Source organism: Poecilia mexicana, unplaced genomic scaffold, assembly GCF_051168715.1.
Source record: "Poecilia mexicana isolate PSO_F unplaced genomic scaffold, ASM5116871v1 scaffold_2, whole genome shotgun sequence".
NCBI lineage: Eukaryota > Metazoa > Chordata > Actinopteri > Cyprinodontiformes > Poeciliidae > Poecilia > Poecilia mexicana.
Window position 1 is genome coordinate 41,613,700 of NW_028263371.1, and position 25,111 is coordinate 41,638,810.

Below are 25,111 nucleotides of genomic sequence, written 5' to 3' on the forward strand. Positions count from 1 at the left end.
GCTGCAAGTTGTTTGAGATTCTAACTATTTCAGAACCTTCAGCTTTTAAACAACTGGGAATTTTCAAACTCTTGAACTCGCTGTCAAAATGAAATGCAAAATTTACTTTTATCTGGAAGGTGTACCACTTGGTAAGAGGCTTCTGCTGATAAAATCTGACTGACAAGCAGCTGGAGAAGAAATGGCACTTCAAGCAGTAATATCCCCCAACCTGTTGACTCTGTTGAAATTCACAGTCTTCTTGAGATTGCAGTTATCTCGCACTTTTTCCTTCCGCGTTACTTTCCATTAATATGCATGGATACAACGCTTTGTGAACAATTAGCCTCTTTAGCAATGACCAATCCAGGTGTTACACCTGAAAGGTGTTAATGGCTGTCGTGTCATGGCATTGCCTTTTCTTTTTTTTTCTATCCGCTTTCATTTTTGACTGGGCTTATGTCAGCTGAATGTTCGGGGAGGGGGCGGGGGGTTATGTCAGTACGATCATGAAATTTAATTATGTTCGAACTTGCCTATTGTAATTCACTGAGATACACCTGCGTGTCGTATTTTTGGAGTCGGTGACATCACAGCTCGGGAGATGCTGTCATCACACAGCTGGCAGGGAGGAGGGAGGACTGCAGCACAGGAAGTGCAGCAGCAGGACACCACGAACGACAGGAATCACGACATGACTCTTCCCGACGGAGCTGCCTGTTAAACCAGCGCAAATATCCCACCGCGGCGGTCGGATTCAGGGGGGGGGGAGACATGGGGGGCTCCCAGAGCGTCCAGATCCCCGGTGGAGGATCCGAAGGTTACCACGTCCTTCGGGTAAGAGCAGCTGCAATGGTCGCCTGCCCGGCTAACATTAACGCTCCTCTAGGAAATTAAGACACACGTTCACACTGCGGTGCGCTGGTTTGTATCTAATGGGGGAACATGAGGAGGATTCACATACGGAGATATACGTCCGCCATAGGAAGCGTTTCTTCGTTGCTTCAGATGTGAGTCTAAGTGAAAACAGCTGCACGTCTTTAACGTGGAGCAGATTAGCGAGGCTGACGCGGAGGCGTCCGCTCCGGTTTCACTGGAGGGCGTCAGGAAATGAATGCATCTATGAATTGAAATGAAATGAAATGTTGGACGTGTTTAATGCCTGTTTGTGCCGTTCTCATCTTCGGCTCGCAGCTCTCAGGAGATTATTCTCCTGGATGCCAGAATAACCGGTGTGGCCACTACATGACTAATGGGGAAAGGTGTGTCCTGTCCCCACCTTTAGTCTGAATAGAGGTGATTCCTGGGATAGTTTTATCTGCACATCCAACTCTGGACTGAGGACCAAATATCATTTGGAGATCCTCACTCAGTGCAGAATTAGGTCAAGCTTTACTAAAACCAGCTGAGCTCAAAAACAAGAAAACTATATGGTCAGATAAAAATAATGTAAATGTAAACATGTCAATGACTCAGTTTCTCAATCATTTACCCCCATCAGGACCAGATGGGATCCTTTTTAAGATCTTTTAGCTTACTTCATGTTGTCAGTCTCTCTTCATTCATTTTTTTTTCTTTATGAAAATTACAAACAAAAAAATAGGGCTTTGCATCAAAGCGTATTGTCCCTAATCTGTTATTTTTCTTCTTTAGGAGCAATAAATGTATATTATTTCCAAACCTAAGGAGCGATAAAGGTCAACAGCTGTGATTTCAATATCCAATATTTCAACACCAAAATAATGTATTCTTATACTAAAGCTTCATACGAAGAAAGTTGAAACCAATTACAACCAAATAATGGTGCGACTTCTTTAAAATTAATCTCAACCCTTTCGTGCATGAAACATGATCCTTTGAGTCAGGATTTTTTTTCCAAAGTGTTTTTGATTTTGAGTTTAACGTATTTAAGCAAATCTGAGGTTAAGACATTAGTTAATATAACAAAAGAGAAATGTGTATTCATCAGACCAAAGTTATTATTTTCATATATTTTGGCATTGTTTTTGCAAAATATAACCTTTAAAAATTCAGGCATACTGCTGTGTGGAAAACAGGTCACCAAATGAAAGTCTGTGCATTTCGTTTGTATATTTCGTTAAAAAGTTTACATCTTTAAAATTAATTTTAAAAGTTGTTTTGCAAAATGTAATTTGAAAAAAATCTCAATTTCTGAGAAATAAAATTGGATACCCAGATATATATTCCCATTTATAATGGCTAGAGTCGCACTAGATGTGTCGTATGAGTTGCACACAATAGAAAAACTTTGTTGCTAAATATTTGGAAGGACATTTGCCTCGTTTCCAAAAATCTCGAGGCTCGTGAGGGATTTAAAGAGGCATGAGAAGAATCAGGAGACCTTTGCTTTCTAAGAAAAACCTGCTGGTCAGACTGAAGGTTGCCAGAGAGAACATAGACAAAGACTGGAGCGTTTATAAACGGCATTTAACAACTGGGCGGGTTTTTTTCTTTTTTTTCTTTGTTGTTTTTTTTTTTAAACTTGTAAGGCAGGTGTCTCCATGTAAAATCAACAGTCACTGGCGTAACGTATGACAAAGATGCCCTTTATTTACATTAATTCGTTTTAATATTTTTTAACAAGTTTGACCTGCTGGCTGGCGTTGCAGTGACCTTTCCCCTTCACGTAAAGATCTGCTGTTATAACTGATGAGGAAAATTGAAAAGTGACCCCAAAAAGCCTTAAAACTCTTAGGGTGCGGTTTGTTGACATAGTGCAGATTATCCACAATGGTAATCCCTTGATTGTAGTCAATTTATTCTCAGACATCTCAGTTCTGTAAGATAAAGAGTGGAAAATACTCTTGTTAACGTTAGGGTGATTTAAATCTGCCTCTGTACTTGCTCAGAGGCACGTGTCGCCGTCATTCATCACCACCTTATTTGTTCTTCAGACGAGTTAAACCTGAACCTGCTTCACCATAAAACGCGTTTAACCCAGAGGATTGTGTTTTCCTTCTGAGGTCACTAAGTTAGAGCTTCTCAGACTCAAAGAGGACAAAACTGTATTTGCTTCTTTAAAAAAACGTCTTAGAAAGTCCACATACCCAGGATGCTCAACTGACTTTTAAAAAAAAATACCAAGAAAGTAACTGTTTTCATTTCCTTTTTGCCTTTTTTACCTGAACTTACTAATAGGAACCATTTGGTAGAGAATCCAAAAATTGTGCTCAAGTCTTTACTGTATGTAACAACAGTATTATATAGTAATGTATTACTACCTTAGCCTGAATCCATAATACTTATATAGCAGCATATTTCATAGCAGTTCAAGCAGATCCTTGACATTTTAATATTGCATATAGTAAAATCAGGACGACAATAGGGTGTCTTGCATTGTTTGACTGAAACTTCTTGTCCTTTCTTCATCGATGTTTTTAGGGCCAGCTGAGAAACCAGCTGTCCAACAGTAAAGGCTGTAATAAGGAAGTTAGGCCAAACTATAAGACAAAGATAAATGTACTGTGGAGGCAAAACTCAAAAGCTATTCAGTGACAAGTCTGCAAAAAATGGAAAAACTGGATAATAGTCTTTATTATGCTGTGGCAGGTAAAAAATAATAAGAAACCATTTTCTATGGACATTTGTAGGAAACATTGGACATCATATTCAACAAATCACGACACTTCAAATGGAAGACAAGTTGGAAAATTTCCAAAAGGGCCAGATACTCAATTTCAGAAAATGTATTCATGGCCAAGCTGGACTGTGGGGCATAATTCACTAAATTCATTTTCAGCTTTCAAATTTATGAAAAAATAATGTATGAAACAGAACTAAATTTTTATCTATTTTATTTTTTTTAAATGACCCATCCCAAAGTCTGACCTGGGCCTCTTTAAAATTACATCACAGAAACTTTACATCAAATCCCCGCAGGCGTCGGTGAACTGAGCCAACGAGGCGAAGCGAAGTGAGCCGAGATCCCAGAGGCTGATGTGAAGAATTCAATTCATGCCAAAGATGGTTCTAAATATGGACAGTGTGTTTTTTTTGTTTTTTTTTTTTTCTATAATTGGCTGCCTATATTTATTTAGGTGCATAACAGCCTAGTTTTGCAGTGACTAATGCACATACCCATGCAATGTCAAATATTCTGTTTTCATCTTTCTCCGGTCTCTGTTGGTTTAAATTTTTTATCTTCTCTTTGCTGCTTTGGCACAAAACGTACATATCACACAGGATTTCATGTAGGGTCTGTTTGAAGGACCGGACGTACGTCTTCATTCCTAATTGTTCTGCTTTGGTGCGCTTGTCCTGAACTGAAAACCCCTGTGAACCTTTTCAGGTGCAGGAACATTCCCCAGGTTACCACGCACGACTGGAGCCATTCTTCGATTTTATCATCTCAGTTTGTGACACTAGACTGGTAGGTGTTCATGTGAAGCATCTCAATCCAGGGCTCGGACCGCCATCTTCCTGTTTGAGCGCTGATTTTTAAAGTATTAAAGTATGTTCGCAACAGAACAGGGACAACGACACCCTGAAAGAGCTGCTGAGAGTGAACGTGGAGAGGCCCGTCAAGATGCTGCTGTACAACAGCAGGACGCAAACTGTCCGGGAGACGACCATCACACCCAGCAACACGTGGGGCGGCCAGGGCCTTCTGGGGCTCAGCATTCGCTTCTGCAGCTTTGAAAGGGCCAATCAAAACGTTTGGCACGTCTTGGTGAGTGTGCAGGTCTCGTTGAAGCTCTGTTTGCCATCAGATCCACCGAGTTAATGCTTGCGTGTGTTGTTTCTTTATTGAGGAGGTGGAGCCAAACTCTCCTGCAGGCCTGGCTGATTTGAGGCCCTACGTTGACTACATAATCGGAGCGGACACGGCTATGCGTGAGGTATGCCCTCTGTGCTGATTGGAAGTCTTTTGTGTGGCGGCTTGCAAAACGATTTACTCTTCAACTGCAAACATCAGAATTTTTTTTTTTTTTTTTTTTTTTGGCAATTTCATGTCAGAGTGATGAAGAATTTTGAATTGAAATTAAAATTATACTTCGGTTTCTATGTGTTTTTTAAATAGAAGTACAAATCTGAAAAGTGTGGAGTGCATTTATATTCAGTGGTACTGAGTCGGTACTTTGTGGATTCACTGCAAATGCAGCTGCATCTCATTTTTTGCTCTGTCTCTACCAGCGCTTCATTGTTTGCCCATTCTTTTCTACAAAGAGGAATGTCAGATTGGACGAAGAGTATCTGAGAACAACCGTTTTCAAGTTGCAGGTTGTCATGACTTTGACTAGGCCATTTGAACACATGAATATGCTTTGATCTACAGCATTTCATTGTAGTTCTTGGCTTAATGTTTAGGGTTGACATCCTTCTGAAAGTGAAGCTCTGACAGCTTTTCTGTCAGGATTTGCTCCTGTATCTGCTGAACCAAAGCATCCAAACAACACGACGCTGCCACCGCTTTGTTTACTGTGTGGACTGACACTTTTACTAGGCACTTAAGATCCAATTTGCTGCATATCTATACCTGGCCTGTGTTTTTGTTCAGAGCGAAGACCTGTTCTCTCTCGTCGAAGCGCACGAAGGGAAGGAGCTGAAGCTCTACGTTTACAACACAGACGCAGACAACTGCCGCGAGGTGATCATCACCCCGAACTCCGACTGGGGCGGAGATGGCAGGTATGATGCGCGGAGAAAACGATCCACGTTGCCTTTTGACAATGGAAAATTCAGGTCATACTTTTTGAAAACACATTGGAGAGATTACCTTTGCTGATCATTTTACTGAGACATAAAAAAAAAAAAAAAGAGGCACAAAACCTAAGTGCCTCCGGTACAAATCTGCCTCCTCTCTACTTGAATCTTTATGGGCCAGATGCATGAATGAAACTTCACCTAATTCCAAAAAGCAGGTGCAGGATACATATGGTGCATCCTCTGAAAGTGATTGTGAAATCTGATTTTCTCTCCCATCTTTAGCCAAGAATAGAAAAAGACACTCCCCTGGCTAGTCATTTATCTTCAAGCAGGATTGTCAGCTTGGCATGACTGAAGGAAATACCAGAGTACACGATTGCATACTATTTGTCAACTGGTGCATCAGGCAAGACATACCTTAAATGCTCCCTCTTCTCCTCCAGCAGTAGGAACGGTAGTGATTTTACTGCATTGGAGGAAGATCTGGTCTTCAACTAGCCAGAGTTTTATATATCAGGCTCTTGCACGTCCCTTTGAAACTCGTCATGCAGGCCAGACGTTTGAAAACTCCTCCCACTTTACCGCGTCGTCATTTTGACCCAGTTCACCCGCCGGCTGACTGTCAAGGAATGCTTTCCATGTGCATGAGAAAAGCAGACTTTTCAGAGTAAAGATTGCATTAAAATGAACAAAAAACATAAATTACTTGATTATAAACAAAAGACTAAGGTGCTGACAAGTCAGGTGAATGTGTGACCCCTGACTTATCTGCTGTTCATAGACCCAGACAGCTATTAATGTGTTAAATCATTAAATGTTTTAGTTTTGCTTTCAGAGTTTCACTACGGGTTTGGTTTGGTTCAGCATCTTATTTCTGGAAAAAAAAACAACTTTCCTTTCTTGAGCCGTTCTGCTGTTTTGTCCGCATTTCTGTTTCCGCAGTCTCGGATGCAAGATTGGGTTTGGTTACCTGCACAGGATACCTACGCTTAAGGAGGAAAAGAACTCCCGTTTCCCTTCGCAGAATCATAAGGCGTCTCATATACCCAAAGACGGCTACACGGAGGTAAGGTGATGTGTCCGTGGCAACTCAATCCGGAAAAATTACATATTGCTTCATCTCTGTCGAGATCTTGTTGATGACATTTAGAGATAAAGAAATTCTGGTTACCAGGTCCAACTCTCTGCTGTCATTCCAACCGTTCCAGTTGTCGTCTCGTCTTCTGCTCCAACTGGATTAGAGCAGCCTCTCAGCAGCTTGTCGGTCAGCTCTGAGCCAACGGCTGTCCTCGTTAACACGCCGACAGGTAAAACACTGAATCTGATTTTTTTAATCAGATTCTTTCAAATTTTTACTGGCAAATCCTGGATCTACCAGTCGTATTAAATTGACCTTTCGTCCCTGCCCACCCCCATCGTTGACATGTTTCTACTACCATCCTGCTGTTTCAGGATTTCCCATCATCCCACCGCCCAACCATGTAATTCCCAAACAAACGCTCCCTGTGACTGTAAATGGTGCTGCAACACAACCAGGTTTGTGAGCTTGTTTTTTTTACATCGCAAGTATCCAAATGTTGCACAAAAGAATAAACGGCTAAAGAAAATGAACCAAGGGTTTCGTTAGGTACGTCATATAGTTATCTCGAATACCAGAGCTATTGACGGCGTCACACTACATGTTAAAAGTTCTGCAACAAGTTTAGAAACGAGATCATTGAAACTGCGGTTAGTTTGGATACTTTGCCAATTAACTTAAATTGTGTGTGTTTAGTTGGGGGGGGGGGGGGGGAAGGGGATTGCTGCTGTTTTTATAAACACCTGGACTCCAGTCTGAGTCTAAAGTTGCTTTGATTTCTTGTCGCTCAGGCTTGATTCCCCTTTCTGGAGCTATTCCAGCCTTTCCTAATCTCCCGAACTTAAACGCTGCTTTGCCTGAAGTGGGTCATGTTCTGCCGCCTGGACTTGGGACACAGCATGACGGTATCCTGCGCTTCACCTCTCTGTGCTTAGATTCTTAATAATTGTGAATGCTGTTTGAAGTTTTGTATTTCACAAAAATACAGTGAAAATAGCTGCTTGTATCGCACACATCCTCTTGTTTAAAGATTTTCATTTGCTGAAAATGGTTGATGGCGTGCAATATTTCAAAATTCTTTTAAGCCATCTTGTGTTTGTATGTTTTCAATTTATTGACAGAGAAAGGCCATCCACAGCAACATGCGCATATGTGAAAAATTCCCCCCTAAACTCCATGATAAACTGATCAGAGTCAGGATTTTCTGATAGATGGCAGAATTTACGACTTAAGTCATTCTGGTCCTGAAGCAGCAGTGCCTCACATTATTGCATGTTTGAGTCAGTATGAGGTTGTTTTATTTTTTTCCCCGAGTCAGATGCACACACTTGTTTTCTCAACAGTCCACAGAATATTTTCTGAAGTCTTGGGCAGCATGAGGATGTTTGTTTTTTTTTTTGTTTTTTTTTTGTGGAAATGTGGGACAGGTCTTTGTTTTCTTTTTGGTCAGTAGAGGTTTCTCTCCAACGGATGCCGCGTTTGCTTCGTTTGTGTGAGATTGATTCATGAGTACTGAGTGAGGCCTCCAGAGCTCTAGATGCTGCGTTGCTAGGTGACTTCCTGAATGAATTGCAGATGCACTCTTCCAGTAATTTTGCCTCCGGGCAGGGTTCATTACCATAAACATTTTTCTCCATTTATGGGAAATGGCTGTCACTGTGGTTTCCTGCAATCCCAAAGCTTTAGAATCGGCTTTGTAACCTTTTCCATACTGATCTCCATGTCTTTGAACATAATTTGTTTGTTTCCTTTTGGAGTTGTTTCGCCTACTTCATGTTGTCAGACAGGTTCCATTTGAGTCTTTTATTGATATTACAGGTCTTGCAATTAATCATAGTAAACCCCTGACTTAGCAAGCAGGATGATTACCTTTTTAACTAAGGGTTTGTCTAATAAATACAGTCAGGATTTGAAAGATGCATTTTATGTTTACTCAAAGATAAAATAAATCTTCTAATGCAGCTTTATTTCTGTTGCTCTCTGCAGGTCTTCCTCCTCTCAACCTTCCAGCCGCAGTTTCCAGTGTTACTCCTTCCGACTTCATTTATCCACCCGTTGCTGTTAATTCACACACCACCATCTATCCCTCTTCCACCATCCACATGAACAGTTCACTGACCAAAGCCCCCAACCATTCATCAGTGCCCAACTCCGGAGCAATTAATTTCACTGTAACTGTGGACTCATCTTAGCACGAGGGAACTCATAAAGACGACACCTCGCCCTCAAGTCCTTTCACAGCATAAGCGGTCAGTCGCTGACAAATGGGTCGTTTAAACCATGTTTGCATACGAGCTCCTGGAGGACGCTGAAGATACATGCGAGGAGTTTCAGCTGAATTTAGACATGATTCAAGGCTGGTACTATGCATTTTCACTTGTCCTCAGAAGCCGATCATAAAATGTGGGAAAACTTGAATGCGGTTGTCGGCATCATTTCATTTTAGTGGTTAGATTACTGAAAAGTATCAAGAGGAACATTTAAAAAAAAAAAAAAAAATTAAGACTTTGAACTGCTGAGGATTTTTTTTTCCAGGTTTGTTTGCACTGTTGTAAAACCGTCTTTGAAAAAGAAAAACTCATAGTAAAGTTTGTTATAATCTTGACTCCAGTTATTCTGTTCTGGTTTTACCTGATTCTTTAAGGAAAAACATGCAGTTCTACACTCAACCAGAAGATGGTGGTATAGCCTGGACTACACGTGGTGATTAAGTATTTGAGAAACTTTTTTAAAATCGAAACTTTGAGCGCTCTGTTAATTTCAAGAAGTTAAGATAATGAAAACCCAACATTACGTTTCTCAGACAAATTGTGGTCAGGAAACCTGCCATCAAACTACCAACAACGCTGATCTGACTGTTCAGTCACTGAATCTCTACAAGGTATGAAATCAATTGAAAAGTTACGTGGAAGGAAAATGCAAACCTTCCAGCATCAACTGATGTTAAATTTTGTACTTTGTTAGCCTATATTTTAGCACATTTGTGACATTTGTATTAATCAGTTTAATGGTCTGCACAATATAGGATGCCAAAGTGAGTTTTTATGAGTTGTAAGTCTTGACCAAAAAAAAAACCCTACTGTTTTTCAGCATCTGATTTTCACTGAAGTTAGTTTTGGATCTAACCAATCATCCAGTTAATCCATTGTCAGAGGGCTGAGCCCCTCCTGTGCAATTTAGTTTTGATTATTCTACACTGAAAGGCACCAGTAAATAGACAGGAATTGGGTATCAGATCAATAACATTCACTGAGGGAGGAAAAAAAAAACATTTCCTGGAATTTATTATTCACTCTAAGCAGAACTGTACAACTTGTACCCAAAGTGGAACATACAGCCCTTGAAAAAGTAAGAGCAGCAAAGCAGCAAAATGAAAACACTCCGGGAAACTCATTTTATGTCAGGAAAACTTTTAACTCCTTTAACACATCAATGCTGCAGCTCAAAATTTGAAAATTCACCTATACAGCATATACAGTTTCCAATTTATATGTTAATATTCCTGCATAGGGTTTTACACATTTTTCTACATTTGGTTACTTTGTGCATTTAATGTATGTAAGTATGCTGCTCCAGCCTACATGACACTAGATGCCACTTATATGCTACACATTACATTCCCATGGCTAAGTTACTCAAATTAAAGCCTAACATTTGTGGGGGGGGGAACAAAAAAACAGAACAATTATCCAAATCAATAGTGAAATTTCTTTAATTCTACATAACGATGACTGACTTCTCCTCACAGTAAATTAACTTCTAGCAGCTGAATCATTTGCATCCTGGCAGGACAGTCTTATTAAATCAAATGGCACACAGCCGAATCTCCATTCAGCCACTGAATGCTCCATCCATCTGGAACTTCTCTACAGGGTGTCCAGTCACATTTTCTTCAAAATACATAGTTTCAGTGCTTTTGTTGGACGCCCATCCCAACACACGTTCTGTAAAACACGACTTCTCCATCCTTCCGCTGATAAAAGTCCTGATAAAGGAGAAGAATCCAGGCGCAGGTCGGAGGCGGCCAACAAACATCCCCCCGCTCCGGTCCTGTTCTTTCTGCTGCCCCGGTCACAAGTCCAGGCCTCCCAATGAGCCTCATAGTTGCAACTTCAGTTCTTGCTTGGCCTCTCTTAAAGTTCAAAACTGTCAGTATGAGATGAGACTGGATGAGGCTGAGCCAGCGCTAGCAGCGCTCATCTGTAGATTTCCAGAGGAGCTCGATCTTCGCATTTGAGGGAGCAGGTAGGGGTCGCTTCCCAGCTGGAGAACGTCGACTCGATCCTCCTTCCTGTAGGCCAGGCAGCGTCTTATGAAGGCCTGAAGGGAGGAAAAAGGAAAACCTGTTCATTGTTGTCCAGTCTGGGTTCTTGCAGTTTAGACTGCAAAGTTGATTTGAGCCATTTCTAATAAACACCTCCGGGTTCTGATATATTGTTACGTTGATCAAGTCTTGATGAGAATTTACTCCATTTTCTCACCGGCAGTAGTGAACAATTTAAAATCTATTTCATTGAAGGTTGAGAGAAACAACAAGCTTTAGACAACTTATACTGCTATGAATGAATAAATGCGTTGATAAAAACTTGAATGAGTTTAAAGAACTTTGATGTCTTCCTCTACAAAACTCTATCCTAATATCCCTAGTAAAATTTTTTTTAAAATGCATCACCAAGCACCTTTTCTGGAGTAAATTTTTACCCATGTAATTTATTTCTAATAAATGCAGTAATAAGCCTCAAAACAAGCCAAGCTCCTGGAAATGTGATAATAGATCATGCATTAAATGTTCCCAGACTCTCAAACGTAAAAGGCATGAATAAAAATGGTTCTGATAAGAAGTCTAATAAATTAGAGGAATTTTCATAAAACATAATAAAATTTGTGCTGTTCCCTAAATGTACTTTAATTAGGTTTTTTTGTTTTGTGTGTACTGCTGTATTAAAAGATATCAAATTAAAGGCTTACTATACCTTAACATGCTGAATAATATAGAATTGCCGTAAATCAACATGTGACGGCCTAGAATATGACATCTAAAAACCAGTGTGAGTTCAAATAATTGAAACGAGAAAAGGTCAAATGTTACAACCAAACATAAGATATAATCAAGTTATTTTTATATAATCAGATCTTTCTAGTTTAGAACCGCTACGCTGTACCGAGGCTGCTTAGAGCTGGAAACATATTCATTTTTGAAACTTTCCAATACAGGTGATATATAACAAACGTATAAAGACACACCTTCGTAAAACAATCCAAAACAAGCAAGTCTCCTACCTTAGCTTCATTACTGACGACTGGCTTTACAGGAAACTGGACCTCAGTAGCTTTGAGAATAGTGTTCTCCTGCAGAATGTCCTGCTGCGACTGGTTGTGGCCAAACGGCTGGAAAACAGGGAAAACTTGGTTGAGGCTCAAGTTACCACAAGACAAATATTATCAAAATATCGGTCTCACCTTTCTTCCATACAAACACTGGAAAAAGATGACACCGACTGACCACACATCCACCTTATTGGAGATCTTTGGCGGTTCTTTACCAACCACAAAACATTCAGGAGGAAGGTACCTTTGAACCAGATCAATACGGTTTAAGGTCTTTGGAGGAATATTTAGACACATTGAATACAACTTGATTTAACCAGGAGCATTGGTAAGTTTATTTTTGTAAATCCTTTAAACAGCTCTCTATAAATATGATGCCTTCATGCATGTTTCCCTCACCAGTAGGTTCCTGCCCCCTGCGACGTCAGGTCCATCCCATCAACGCCGTAGTTGTCGTCATCCATTATTTTGGAAAGACCAAAGTCAGTGATTTTTATTTCCCCGCAGGCTGTGCCGTCCACCAGCAAGATGTTACCTGCATGTCAAAGTACAGTGAGGTCAACACTGAACCTGTGGTCAAACGTTAAGAGGCGGTAAGCGCTCAGACGGTGCGTTTACCTGGTTTAAGGTCATAATGGATGATGGGAGGTTTGATCTCGTTTAGATATTTTAGTGCGTTCACGATCTGCATGACGATAGACCGCGCCTCTTTTTCAGACATTAGCTTATGCTGCTTCAAGTAGAAATCCAAGTCGTTGCCCTCGCAGTACTCCATGACGGTACAAAACCTGTTCAATGAATCAATGTCAATGGTTATAGCAGACATCGAACAAGAGACCACGGAAAGAACAAGAATCCAGGCAGATACTGACGTGTCTGTATCCAGTGAGAAGTAGTCGTAAAGTTTTACGATCCTGGGATGGTCCAGCTCCTTGTGTATTCTGTACTCTCGACATGCATGCCTGGCAAAAACGAGGTGGTTTTACATCATTAAACCAAAAAAAAAAAAAAAAGGTCAAGACACAGTAGATTATGAACTACTGGTTTCCCATTAGACCCACATACTTGTGATAGTTCTCCTTTTTCTCTTCTCTCCAGTTCTTATTAAGTTGGTGAATCTTCACAGCAGCATATCGTTGTTCAATCAAGTCAAAAGCCTGAAGGGCACATGTAGTAATGTTATTTAAACAACCCAGCACCAGGTGACCTTTAAGTCTTTAATCTGAGACAGCAACACTTTCAAGCCTACCTTGTAAACTTCACTAAAGCCTCCCCGACCCAAGAGGTGTAGGAGCAGATACCGTTCATTTAGCGTGGGGTGATCTTTAAATCTTAAGGTGGAGAACGGGAGAAAAACATCATTTATTATTTCAGCTCATTCTCCACACAGCTTTTAGTCAAGCAATAACAGACTTTAAAGCAAGTTTAGTGGCTGTTGATGGTATCCGTGTGTGCGCATTACATTCCAATGCCAATGCAGCATCTGTCAAAGGATTATATATAGACTCACTGGGAGCTGTCTTCATTATTTATTCTCTTCAGCTCCCTAATGTGAAGGTTGCGGACTCTCTCCAGGCGCTCCAGCTCAGCCTGGATCTCAGCTTCTTCCTATAAATGATTCAAGCACGTAAACACACAAATGCAAAGAGGCAACTTTAGAGAACCGACAGCGAGGAGAGCAGGAGATCATCACAACCTGCCAAAGTAAAACTGCTGGATTGGTCTTAAACAAGGTGGGAAATCAAAGCATTTAATTAATTTCTAATAGTTGAGTTTTAGGCTTCACACCAAGTAATGACACTAGATTGTTGCACGTTTTAAACAATGACAGAAGCCAATTGCTGCAAAAACCAACCAAAACAAAAAAAAACAAAAAAAAAAGAGTACTGTATTCAATATGCAGTGATTATGAAAAATATGTGATCACAAACAAACCTTCTTCAGATGTCCAAGTCGGAGTTTGAAGATCTCTTCCTGTTCATGGTACTCTGCTAGAGTCAGCCTAATCAGGATGAGAGGCAAAGAGGAGGAGATTACTCACAGTACAGCTGTGAAGGAAAAAGGAAACAAAAAGATGAGAGGAAGGAGAAAAGGAAAGTAGGAAGCATAACAGGAAAATCGTAATAAAATAGCAAGGATGAGAAATTCATTGGAAAAGAATAAATGCTGAAAGTATGAAACCAGAATTAAGTGAATTAACTGCAGATCTATTGATCAGAAGAAAGCAAGAATAAAAAGGAAGTAGATGAAACAGGGAAAGGAAACAAAACGAAAAGAAGGAATTGAGGATAAAAAAAGTGGGAAAATTGGAAAGGATGGAAAAATACAGGAGAAAACTGAAATTAATAATTAAAAAGCAAATGTAAGAAAAGCAGGAAAAATTAGAAAGAAAGCACAAAAGCAAACAAGGAGGTGAATAAGAAAGGAATGAAAGCAGCAAGGATAAAATTAAGGAAAAAGGAAACGAACAAAAAGATAAGAGGAAGCAGAAAGGGAAAGTAGGAAGCATAACAGGAAAATCGTAATAAAATAGCAAGGATGAGAAAAAAAGTGAAAAGGAAAAAACTAAGAAGGAAAAAGTGCAGGAAGTAACAGGTAGAAAGGAAGACATAGAAAATTAAATAATACATTCTGGCATTGTACTTTAACAAACTTATCCAGAAAACACCAATATTACACTCCAGCCTCATCCAGGCTCCAGAGGAAACTCTGACCTTTACATAGTACAGAGCAAAACCCACATTTCTACAACAACATAGACATAAAATCTTCACCCAGGCTACAACTTTTAAAAATAACACATGCAAAGTCTTACAGTTGAGGTAGGCTGGGTTTTAGAAAGGGATCGCTCTCTGCTCCGTTCACTGCCTTGGTTTTGCGTTGCTTTGGCTCCGAGTTTGTGGTTGGTGCTTGGGAGTTGCTGGAGGACGGAGGCTTCCTCTTGGCAAGAAGTTTCCTCTGCCTCTCGATGTCTTCTCTTTGCTGATTTATCCACTCCTGCTGCCTGTTGATGCAAATATGGGATTTGCATTTTTAAAACCCCACAAGTCAAAATGTTCTCCAGCATTAAAAGACATTTGTTTTAGTCGAGCGATTAAGGTGAAACTAGAAGGGAATAAAGGTTTTTACTTGACGAGGTTCTGGAAGGCGTAGCCGTCTGTCCACTGCTCCGTGAAGGAGGCGCCGTGTCTCACGGTGGTGAAATGGCCCAGACGTAGCCTATCCTGCATGCTCTTCTCCCGACAGGCCTGCTTCTCCTGTGTGCTCTGAACAATCATATCAAACAATGATTTGCATTGTATTTCACAAATGATCTCAACCGTAAAAAGAAAGAAGCCTGATGTACCTTTTCTATAAGCAACTTTTTGCTCATAGTGATGCATTTATTCAAGCGTTCCTTATACTTTTCAAGTAATTTTTGCTGCTCGTCTATCTGCCTCCTGAGATCACAGTTTACCTAAGAAGCAGGATCAGGAAATACATCAGCTACATAATATACAAAAAAAAAAAAGGAAGGCTTTATTTAATTTGTTGGGCACTAATGTGATCAGAAACCTGTCCTGTTTGTCTCTTACCCTTAGCAAGTCATCTATTCTACCCTCCTTCTTCTCAAGGTCTAGGTTCTTTGTACTTTCAAGGGCCGCCAACTTCAAAACTGTAAGGTCAGTCTAGAGTAAAACAAACAAAACAGAAATGTTAGTGGAGGATTCTCAAACTAATGCAAGCCACTAAAAATAACATCTTGATGCAAGAGTTCAGCCATCCACCTCACCTGAACAAATTTGACCGATAGTTGCTTTGGATTTGGCATCTGGTCCCCAAAAGACATATTAATAGGAGATGAGCTATTTTGTCTAACCTGAAACAGAAAAAGATTTTTTTTTTTTTAAGACTGACTTCCATTAAATGGAGCAACCAAAGACGATCTGGATCTGAGGATGTGGGATGACTTACAGCAACGCCCTGAGCCGACTGGGAATGTGAGTTCTGGGGTGAGCGGAGCACTGGGGGGAGGCCTCTCACAGGACTGGACCCATTCCCTCCCTGAAACTACGAGGCGATAAAGAGGACTGTTCAAGTTTCACATCTAGAAACTGCAGAGGTCTCTTCTCGTTAACAGAAGATTATAACAAGCCATGAAAGGTAAAGAAATGTACAAGGAATATAAAACTGCAACCTTACATCAAAGTAATCACTTATTTTGGGTCCTCGCACAGCTGATTTTCCTTCAAAGAGAAAAGGAGGAAGTTTTTAGGTTAAAAAGAAATGTTTTTTCAGATATTTTGGACTTATTTAATAAAAGTCCAAAAATAAAAAGAATTAAACCTTGGCTGCTCTCTGACTGGATCTCAGGCTTCCTTTTTCTGCCTCTGGTTGTTTCCGACTGTTTCTTCTCTGGAGTCTGAAATACGACATTCAGGAAAAAAAAAAAAAAAAAAAAAAAAAAAAAAGATTATTACAACACAACTTCCAACCTGTTATCCATCTGGACAGAGCCTTTAGTGAGCATGCAGCTGATCCCAAACTCTTTAATCTGGGTTTGATTTTTCTGTATGTAATCTTATTAGTTCAATATTTCCATAAACCAGGATCACTTCTGTTGAACAAGTCCATAACTGCCAAAGTGAAATCTTCAAACCGTAACAGCTGTTATAAAATATGTTTTATACTGGGTATGTTTAATATGCCCACCAAATATGCAGTAGAACTGCCTCTTTTTACACCAGACCCCAATTAAATGAGGAAAAACAGGACAGTTTTAGCAGAAACCAAAGATTTACTGGAATATTTTTTAGACCACAAGCATAATCCCCAAATATACTCAATAAAAACAGCCTGGAGGTGTTTATTTAACTTTAAAGAGGAAACTAAAAAACTGAAAATTGCATTTGCAGAGCAGAAAAATTGATCCATTTATTGCAAAACATGACACATATTGCAGTATTTTAACATGTGGTCTCAATCACTTCATCATAACCCTGTAATACAAACTGTGACTGACTGCTTCCAAATGCCGGATGAACAAAAAACAAAGTTTACAGCTATCCATCTACACAATCTAAAATAGAAGTGATTTAATCACAAAAGCAGAAGCTATCTGCTTTTGTGATTAAAAGCACAAAAGCAGATAGCTTTTGTGCTTTTAATCACAAAATTAAAAGCACAATTAATTGCTTTTAATTAATTAATTAAAAGCAATTTAATTAATTAATTAATTAATTAATTAATATTTATTTGTTCATGCATCCAAAATACAACCAGTTGACATTTGGGAGGAACACAAACCCTTCAACAAAACACCAACTAAAACCATTGCATGGTGATACACATACAAGCTCAACATTAACACAGACCAGTGTTCAGCTGCCAATGATTAGAAGAGCAGCTTTTTAAAGACATGCAGCATTAAGAACACTTTGTCCATTCATAATTTTTTCGCTATGAAAACTAAGAAATTCTGCATTGTTTATTTTAGCGACGTAGCTGGGGAATTTTCAAAGGTGCCTTGATGTCTCCGAGTCCGGCAGCCTCTGAGGCCTCCAGAGTTTTCTAACTTTTCCTCCTCCAATTGCAAGCTTGCCAACCAAACTGCAGCTTCACAAAACAGCTGCTTTGTTGAGTCGACATCTTTCCTCCAGGATGGCTCAACAAAAGAAGTTCAGTTCGTGTAACAATTGTTTTTTCCTTTTGCAAAGAGGTTGTTTGCCACTGAAACTTATAGGACAGAAAGACTCTATTCAACTGGTCATATATTTCTGAGATATACATGGCCCATACGATTTGACATTTATTGTAACAACTACTGCAGTTCAATTTAGTGTGTGGCTCTAAATGCAGAATCTGATCATTACGTTGGGGATTGTAGTTTAGTCAATCTGACTGTAATGAGTGTAAAAAGGTTCTAAAGTCATACTTGAAATGTTTCTGCCTTACCTCTGACTCCTTGTCACTTAAGGATCCCAAACTTCCAAAGCTATGATTTGAACATTCATTGTTGGTCAGTCCCTGCAGGAAACAGAAAACATTTAGCTTGGAATCAGTTTGAGAGACCCCCCAAAAAGTATTAAAAACAAACCCTTCACCATTTTAACCAACTTAACACACTGAGACTCACTTTGGTTCCTCCACTTGTGCTGCACGTGCTTCCCCCTGTGCTGCCACTGACCCCACCCATAAAACGAGCCTCCAGCAGTTCCTGTCTGCGGGGGTCCAGGCTGTGCAGCTCCTCCATGGTGCCTGGGTGGATAAACACCTGTTATTTAGGATTCTACTTAATTGAAGTTTTTCATTGCTCCATAAAGAGCAGATGGTACAGCATCAGTAGTAAGAACATTAACACAAAGAACTAATTTATATCCATTCTCAAGGGGCACTGACAAAAAATCCACACCAGCGAAAAACAAACTGTATATATTTTTTTTCAAATACAGTTTACTCTTGCCCAGACTTAAACAATCCTATATTGTTAAGAATGCTGCAGGTATCAAATCTGTTTTATAACAGAGCGGAGGCTACAGCCTTTTCTGGGCTACAAAGCGCTGCCATTCTGAGAGTTCAACAGGAATCTTTCGATTGCTAGGCGATGCTGAATGCTGCGCTCCGGTGGGAATGATACAGGAGCTCCTTGGGATTCTGTGTTGCTGCAGACTCAGAGGTGCCGGCACACTAAACCTGTGCTTTAATGAGACAACCATTTTGAAAAGCTACCGGGGCCTTAGCAAAGCACACAGCATTTCAAGAGGTTGAAATGTTCAAGACCCGTTTAAAAGGGGGGGGGGGAATAAAGATGTGTGAAAATAATAAAAGGAATTCAGCGACCAGTCAGGAACTAGCTGGGCAGAAACTCAAATCTTAATTCTGACCAGTGAACATATCAAGTGAAAACTGTTTTAGCTGGACAAAGACTTAAAGCTGTGAGGTGCATAAAATTAACTGTGAGAAAACACAAAAGCTGAACAAAGCTCCTAGAGAGGAAACTGTATTTTCTACTGAGGCGTGTTGGGTTTGTTCTAATGCTGCTATGATTGGAGTCAGTAAATAACTGAGTTTTCCCTGTTATAGTTTGTTAAAAGATGCCGGATCAGGAAACATCGACATAAGAACCTACTTATTCCACACTAGTCAGACTAACCCTTTTAAGCTAATCATGGTTGGACTAACACAACATGCTACACAGGTTAAATTATCAACTCACTAATCATTTTTGCCTTTTTCTGAAATAAAACAAATATCCTGTTTAACTGCTGTACCATCGAACATGGCTGTTCTCTCTGCAACAAGGTGAGATTGTCTCTCCTCTTAATATGAATAATTAATCAATCATGGCCAAAATGCTGCTTAAGCCTCATTTTTTTAGTAACAATAAATTAATTAGGAGTGCACTTATATAGGAACATTTGGGCTGATATTGATACCCAATAATATTTTTGATATTATACATTATAATACCATTTCAAGACCGTGAAACACCTCCCAAACCACTAACATTACTTCTCTGCTTCTGTTAAACGTCTCCCAATCCTGCACTACATCACTGTCATGTCACATGACCAAGCAAATACCACATGGCCAACCTCGTCCCTCTCCTGAAACATAAAAAGCAATCATCGGTTATTGGGTCAGTTTAGCTATCGAATGATACTGATATGTTCAAATTTGACAAACATTAGTCAATACCAATATTTTTGCCAGTGTATCATGCATCCCTAAAATTTGACAATGTAGCAAATTTTGTTTGTGGAAAGAAGTTGTGAACTATTACCCGTCCTGTAAAGGACTAAATGCTGCAATTGGTTTGGTTCTGTTTTATTTGTATGGATATACCTGTTTCACAACATGGAGCTTTTTGCTAACTTTGTAAAACATTTTGTGACTGAAAGTTGCTTTTGAGAAACAATTGTTTCGTTTGTTTGAACTATGAACACTTTATTACCAAGTTAAATTTTCAGTAGAAAACAACTTTAAAATATGAATCAGCTAAAACTGGCAGAGGAAGGTTTGAGATTTACCAGCAAATCTGCTGTAAAATGTCCAGATGGTAAATTATAGCCATTTACCTACAGAACACAGATACTGCAGTGAACCCACTTATAGAAACAACAGTAATCAAAATATGTTTGATGTAAAATGCCAATTAATCTAGTTCATATAAGATACGTTTTCCAAGCTGATATTGTAATATGTCCACACAAAACACCACTTCTGCAACAGATTTATATAATCTGGGACACGATTCATAAAATTTCCCACAATACCTGAAATAAAAACTGGATTCTCTGCATGTAATCCACAAAGGAAGCTTATTTCCGCAAGAAACAAACGACCATGAAAACTGCTTATAATGATAATAGTACAAGATGTAACACATAAAAATGACATGCCACCATTTTTAAATAGAGCACAAAAATACATGAAATGCACTTCCAACTGTTAAATGTATTATTTTCCTTTAAGTTCATCCACAGAACCGCCTATTATAGATTCAATTTCTAACTAATTATTTTGTTCATTAATTTATAAATGAACTCAAACCAGTTTGTTAAGTACAGAAAACTTAACATGTTTTAAGAAGTCAGGACTTAAATTGCTACATTGTTAAGTCATGAATTCTCTTTTGAAGCTACATAAGCATTATTACTCTGTAAATACTGAAGTACTACACTTATTAGGTGATTGAATTAAAGTAATACGAAGCCAAAGAAAGACTAATAGTATTCAGAACTTGCACAACTAAAATAATACCAAAATCTACAAAATAAAAACAGAAAGAAAGACAATTGGGCCTTCATGTAACAACTATAATTTAAATGTACTGAAAGCGAAATTGCAGAAGACTTGAGACCAGGACATATTTGGCATCACTTTTTCTTCTTCAAATGCATCTATAATTCAACATTTTAGGGAGTTTCCTCCGTAAACCTCAAATCTCTTCGCTGGAAATGTTCCTGATGAATGCAATAGAAATTCTACCTCCTGTGCAATAAGAAAAATGTTGGAAACAATTTGGCAGCCGTTCAATTTCCTCCTCCCCTTCCCAAGAACCCAACAAACTATTCTTGTTGCGTTTCTCCACAATAGGTCTTTGACTTCCAATCAAATCTGCAGCAGCACATTTTATTGTCGAAATCATCCATCTAACCACAGGAATACCGTCTGCATTTGCTTCATATTCAAGGAGCCAAAAGTAGAAAACAAATCAAAAAGCTGCCGTCAATTACTTAAGATTATTTTGTAACGAGAGCATACACCTGAATAAAATAAGTGCATCAGTAAATCAGATACCTCATTTCCAGTTCGTTGCTTTCACCTTTAACCTCCACCAGCTTGTCGGGGCAAATATAAATCATGCTGGTAATAAATGACTGGTATGTTCACTGTTGCTAATGATGATCTCCAAAATAAGAACTGCAAAATCCACAGGAAGCAGCTGTTGTAGGCATTCAAGCAACCCTCAAGGGAAGTGCTACTTCTAAAACTCTTCCCTTTGCCGCTTTTCACTGCAATCTTTATGTCTGATTTGGACCCATATCAACGGCAGGTTCCAGTGATTTCAGAAGTCCAGATTGTGCGGACTACATCGCAAATGTCTCACTTAAAACAGGTTGAATATTTTGGAGTTTCAGATTGTTTGATGTGGATTTTCCAATGCACGGTGTGTGTTCTCCATTTGTCAGAAACCGTGGTGATTGTTTCTGCAGCATTTGGACACGTGAGATCTGTGTCATGTGAGATCTGCTAAACAGAGATCAGCCGAGATCGAGACGTCAGCATTTGATGCAAAGTGCTATATTTAAAACACATCTTGACTGCTTCATTTTGCAAAATGACTGTTTCTTCTAACTAATAAAATACTTTAATAACTCATTACAAAAGCAACTGAGAAATGTCTTACTGAACAGCTGCTCTTTCAATCCCCCTAATTAGGTATGTGTCTGTGATCTGCACCACAACATAAATTGAGTTATTACATTTTTTTTCCTTTTAAACTTTCAAAATTGGTCAAGCTGTCTGCACCACTCCTTAATGCTAAACATCTTTTTTAATTAGGTAGAAGAAAATGTGCCAGAATGACCCAAGTTATTGTTATTTTTCTAGGGCATTGGGTGAAGTAGTACTGCCCCTCCTAGACTTGCTGCTCCTGACTTGTCCACTGGCTGAAAGAAGGAAAACAAGTTGCACTCATCTATTTAGAAGCAAACTCCAGGATGGCTATCTGACTCGATAGCCTGACCAATTAACCATGTAATAATATCAGCTCATTGTACTTGTTTAGACTGTGAAGGACAGTGCAGCAAAAAGGGAGAACGCTCAACACAATTAGCACATTATAGTTACTATTAAATTGAGTGAGAGTTCATATTAGATGTTGAGCATTTATCACAATACCAAAAACTTGTAAAAACATAACTGTGAAATAGATGATGTTCTACGTTTCAGTATTTAATTTTTGTGTAAATATTCTTTTACTTTGCGAGTAACGCATACCGGCTCACGTCTACTTATTATGACTGGACACTTTAGATTAACAAATGTGGTTTATTGGGAAAAAAATGTGACAACATCAGACTTGTGTGGCAATCACAACAGGCTTAAGGAGCCCTACAGTACCCCCCAATGTTAGACAGAACATGCATACCAATTTCACACACACATTGTGCTTTTTTATCAAGGATTTCCTTCTGTCTCAAAAACACAAGGCCTCAGTGTATGACTGTTATCTATTTTCAAGCCCCTGCAGGAGCCTGCGGTTGAACCCTTACAGCCCTTGTTGTGGATGTCATTTTAACTCCATGCTGTTCAGCAGACTGACCACCTGTTTATGGACGACTCATTCAGAGTCAGAAATAAAGCCCAGCCATGATAGGAGTGTAGAGTTTACACCTGAGCTAACTCACTGACAACTACAACTTCAGAGCAGGAGAAACACATTTTTAACAATGACAAGTGGCATTGTGATGTAGGCAGCCATCATTGTTGTCAATCACTGTGTGGTATAGTGATAATACAAGGAGCAGAGGAGAAGCCAACAGAGCTCACTCCTCCATCACCGCAATATCTGGTGAAAAATGCTGACCCTAAAGTAGGCACAAGAGCCACATAATAGTGAGTTACAACAGCTTTCATCCCCCTTGGCTGTTTTGCAAACTCAAATAAAGAGATGAGGTCAAACAGGGATACCATGCGTCCAGTATGTTAGCATCCATAGCAAGGGGACATCTTCAAACAGCCCAATTTATCTGAATTACTAGCCGATTCAATGCACTCCTGTCCCGTTAAGTACATCCAATCATTAGATATAACATAATCCAAATTTCTGTATGTAAAGACTACAATCAGGACACAAAGGATTGCACACCTTTACCTTGCTTGTTAGGACTCCATCGATATAACATTAACACTTCCAGAAACTGCTTGGTTGTTCTACTTGCATCAACTGACTCGTTTTCAAGAGTTAGCCTTCCCAGCGACGTGATGTTTTTGTCAAACATGCGTCGATTACAACGTCTAAATGTGTCCTCCACAGAGATTTTTCTGCACCAGGCAGGTTATTTGTCTAAAAGGTTACAACACTGGCCTGGGCACTAAGCTACGGTCCTGTCTTCGGTGCTACAAGCTAGCCCAAACAGCCTCAATGGACTTTGAAGCTGACGCTTCACTGTAAACGTTAGCTAGTGCCGAGCAGCTTTCGCGAACAGAATTTGTTCCGTAGTTTTAGAAGAACTGCTTTAATCCTCTGTCAAAGGACGAAATGGGGAATATGTAGAGACTTTAAAGACGTTTAACGATACCTTCCGAGGCCTTCACCCCTGCCGTGGTATGCTGCTGAAAACACAGTCCGTGTTGGGGACGTGGAGAGCTGGGACCAAAGATGGCGTCCCCTCCAAACTTCCACTACTTTGGATTCTCATCAAGCTACTTTTTTATCTGTAGGTGCCGCAGCGCAGGTCGCTCACACAGACTGGGAAGCTAGCCGTGCGGTGGACCGCATGTTGCTTTTCACACAGGTACACAGACCACCAGGGACAGAAAACGGGAAAATTGGTGTTCTTTTAGGGCACAAACCTCTTAACACCTAAGCAGAGCGTCCGGGCTCCAGTGCCACCTCTCTCCGTCTTCGAGTGGTTGTCTGTGAAACGTCACGCAGCGTGTGCAAAAATTCTTCTCGTGGAGGTGATGCGATCTGTCTGAGCGTGCGTGGCGATGTCCACAATCATGGCTGATAATTACATGTAGAAAATAAACAAACTTTGGACATTGATAAAGAAACCTCACAAGACAAGGTTATTATTAATTATTATTATTATTATTATAAGCCAATTGATACAATTTAAAAATAACGGTCAATATTAAAATGCTGTTGATGTAGAATTATTCTAAATATGTAAGTACAACATATTGAACAGAATGATAAAAAAGACTCCGGATTTATTTTTGTTATATAGTCTAAAGCAAAACTTGTCGTCGAGGGTGTATTGTGAAAGACATAAAAAATATAAAAATAATACAGTAATAATAATTAAAAAAAATAATTAGTGAAATACATTTAAAATGGCAAACAAACAAGAAGCACATTTCAACAAAGTAAAAGAAAACTCAACAGTCCACAGCTTTCAAGTTTCGACTTATAAAATGTGCCTGCTCTTCATTTGTAACAAAAAGAATAAAGCGAGGCCATCAGTTTTATTCTATTAAATGGCATGTGCAGTGCCTTGCAAAAGTATTCACACCCTTTTAACGTTTTCACATTTTGCCATACTGCTGTAATCTTCAATGCATTTTATTATGTATTTGTGCAAATTTTTAAAATGAATCATGAGTTAACTTTTTCTAATAAATGAAAATCTAAAACATATTTCATAAATTTGTGCTTAGCCATGTTTACTTACACACTCTAAAAATAATACTGCAACCAAATACCAACAGGTCAAGGATAAAGTTATGAAGTTTTAAATATTGCTACATTTTAAAGCAATATCACAAACTTTAGACATAATATGGAGCAGTTTTATCGCCAAAACATGAAAAAAGCAGTACACAACTGATTGGGCTGTACAACTA

At 39.3% G+C, this 25,111-nt stretch overlaps 2 protein-coding genes across 4 annotated transcripts; one reads left to right on the forward strand and one right to left on the reverse strand.

Moving 5' to 3' along the window:
* Positions 1-450: 450 nt before the first annotated feature.
* On the forward strand, positions 451-9,329 carry LOC106932930 (Golgi reassembly-stacking protein 2). 2 transcript variants are annotated; one of them, XM_015011894.2, is made up of 10 exons: positions 453-816; positions 4,289-4,369; positions 4,466-4,669; positions 4,752-4,838; positions 5,498-5,628; positions 6,589-6,712; positions 6,821-6,953; positions 7,099-7,182; positions 7,516-7,629; positions 8,711-9,329. In XM_015011894.2, exons 1-10 carry the CDS (start codon positions 754-756, stop codon positions 8,914-8,916), a joined length of 1,227 nt encoding a protein of 408 aa, XP_014867380.1. In that variant the 5' UTR covers positions 453-753; the 3' UTR covers positions 8,917-9,329. The 2 variants fall into 2 exon arrangements, with proteins under 2 accessions (XP_014867381.1, XP_014867380.1); XM_015011895.2 differs by lacking the exon at positions 7,516-7,629 and having other exon boundaries at positions 451-816.
* Positions 9,330-9,991: 662 nt separating this feature from the next.
* On the reverse strand, positions 9,992-24,244 carry tlk1a (tousled-like kinase 1a). Of its 2 annotated transcripts, none has more exons than XM_088000877.1 (21): positions 24,116-24,244; positions 18,168-18,289; positions 17,987-18,058; positions 16,379-16,454; positions 16,235-16,278; positions 16,007-16,102; positions 15,825-15,911; positions 15,628-15,720; positions 15,399-15,509; positions 15,182-15,318; positions 14,868-15,056; positions 13,988-14,054; positions 13,563-13,660; positions 13,302-13,383; positions 13,118-13,209; positions 12,925-13,014; positions 12,671-12,840; positions 12,452-12,587; positions 12,185-12,296; positions 12,005-12,112; positions 9,992-11,044 (listed from the first exon to the last, which is right to left on the reverse strand). In XM_088000877.1, exons 2-21 carry the CDS (start codon positions 18,282-18,284, stop codon positions 10,874-10,876), a joined length of 2,148 nt encoding a protein of 715 aa, XP_087857003.1. In that variant the 5' UTR covers positions 18,285-18,289; positions 24,116-24,244; the 3' UTR covers positions 9,992-10,873. The 2 variants fall into 2 exon arrangements, with proteins under 2 accessions (XP_087857003.1, XP_014867379.2); XM_015011893.2 differs by having other exon boundaries at positions 23,842-24,244.
* Positions 24,245-25,111: the final 867 nt, after the last annotated feature.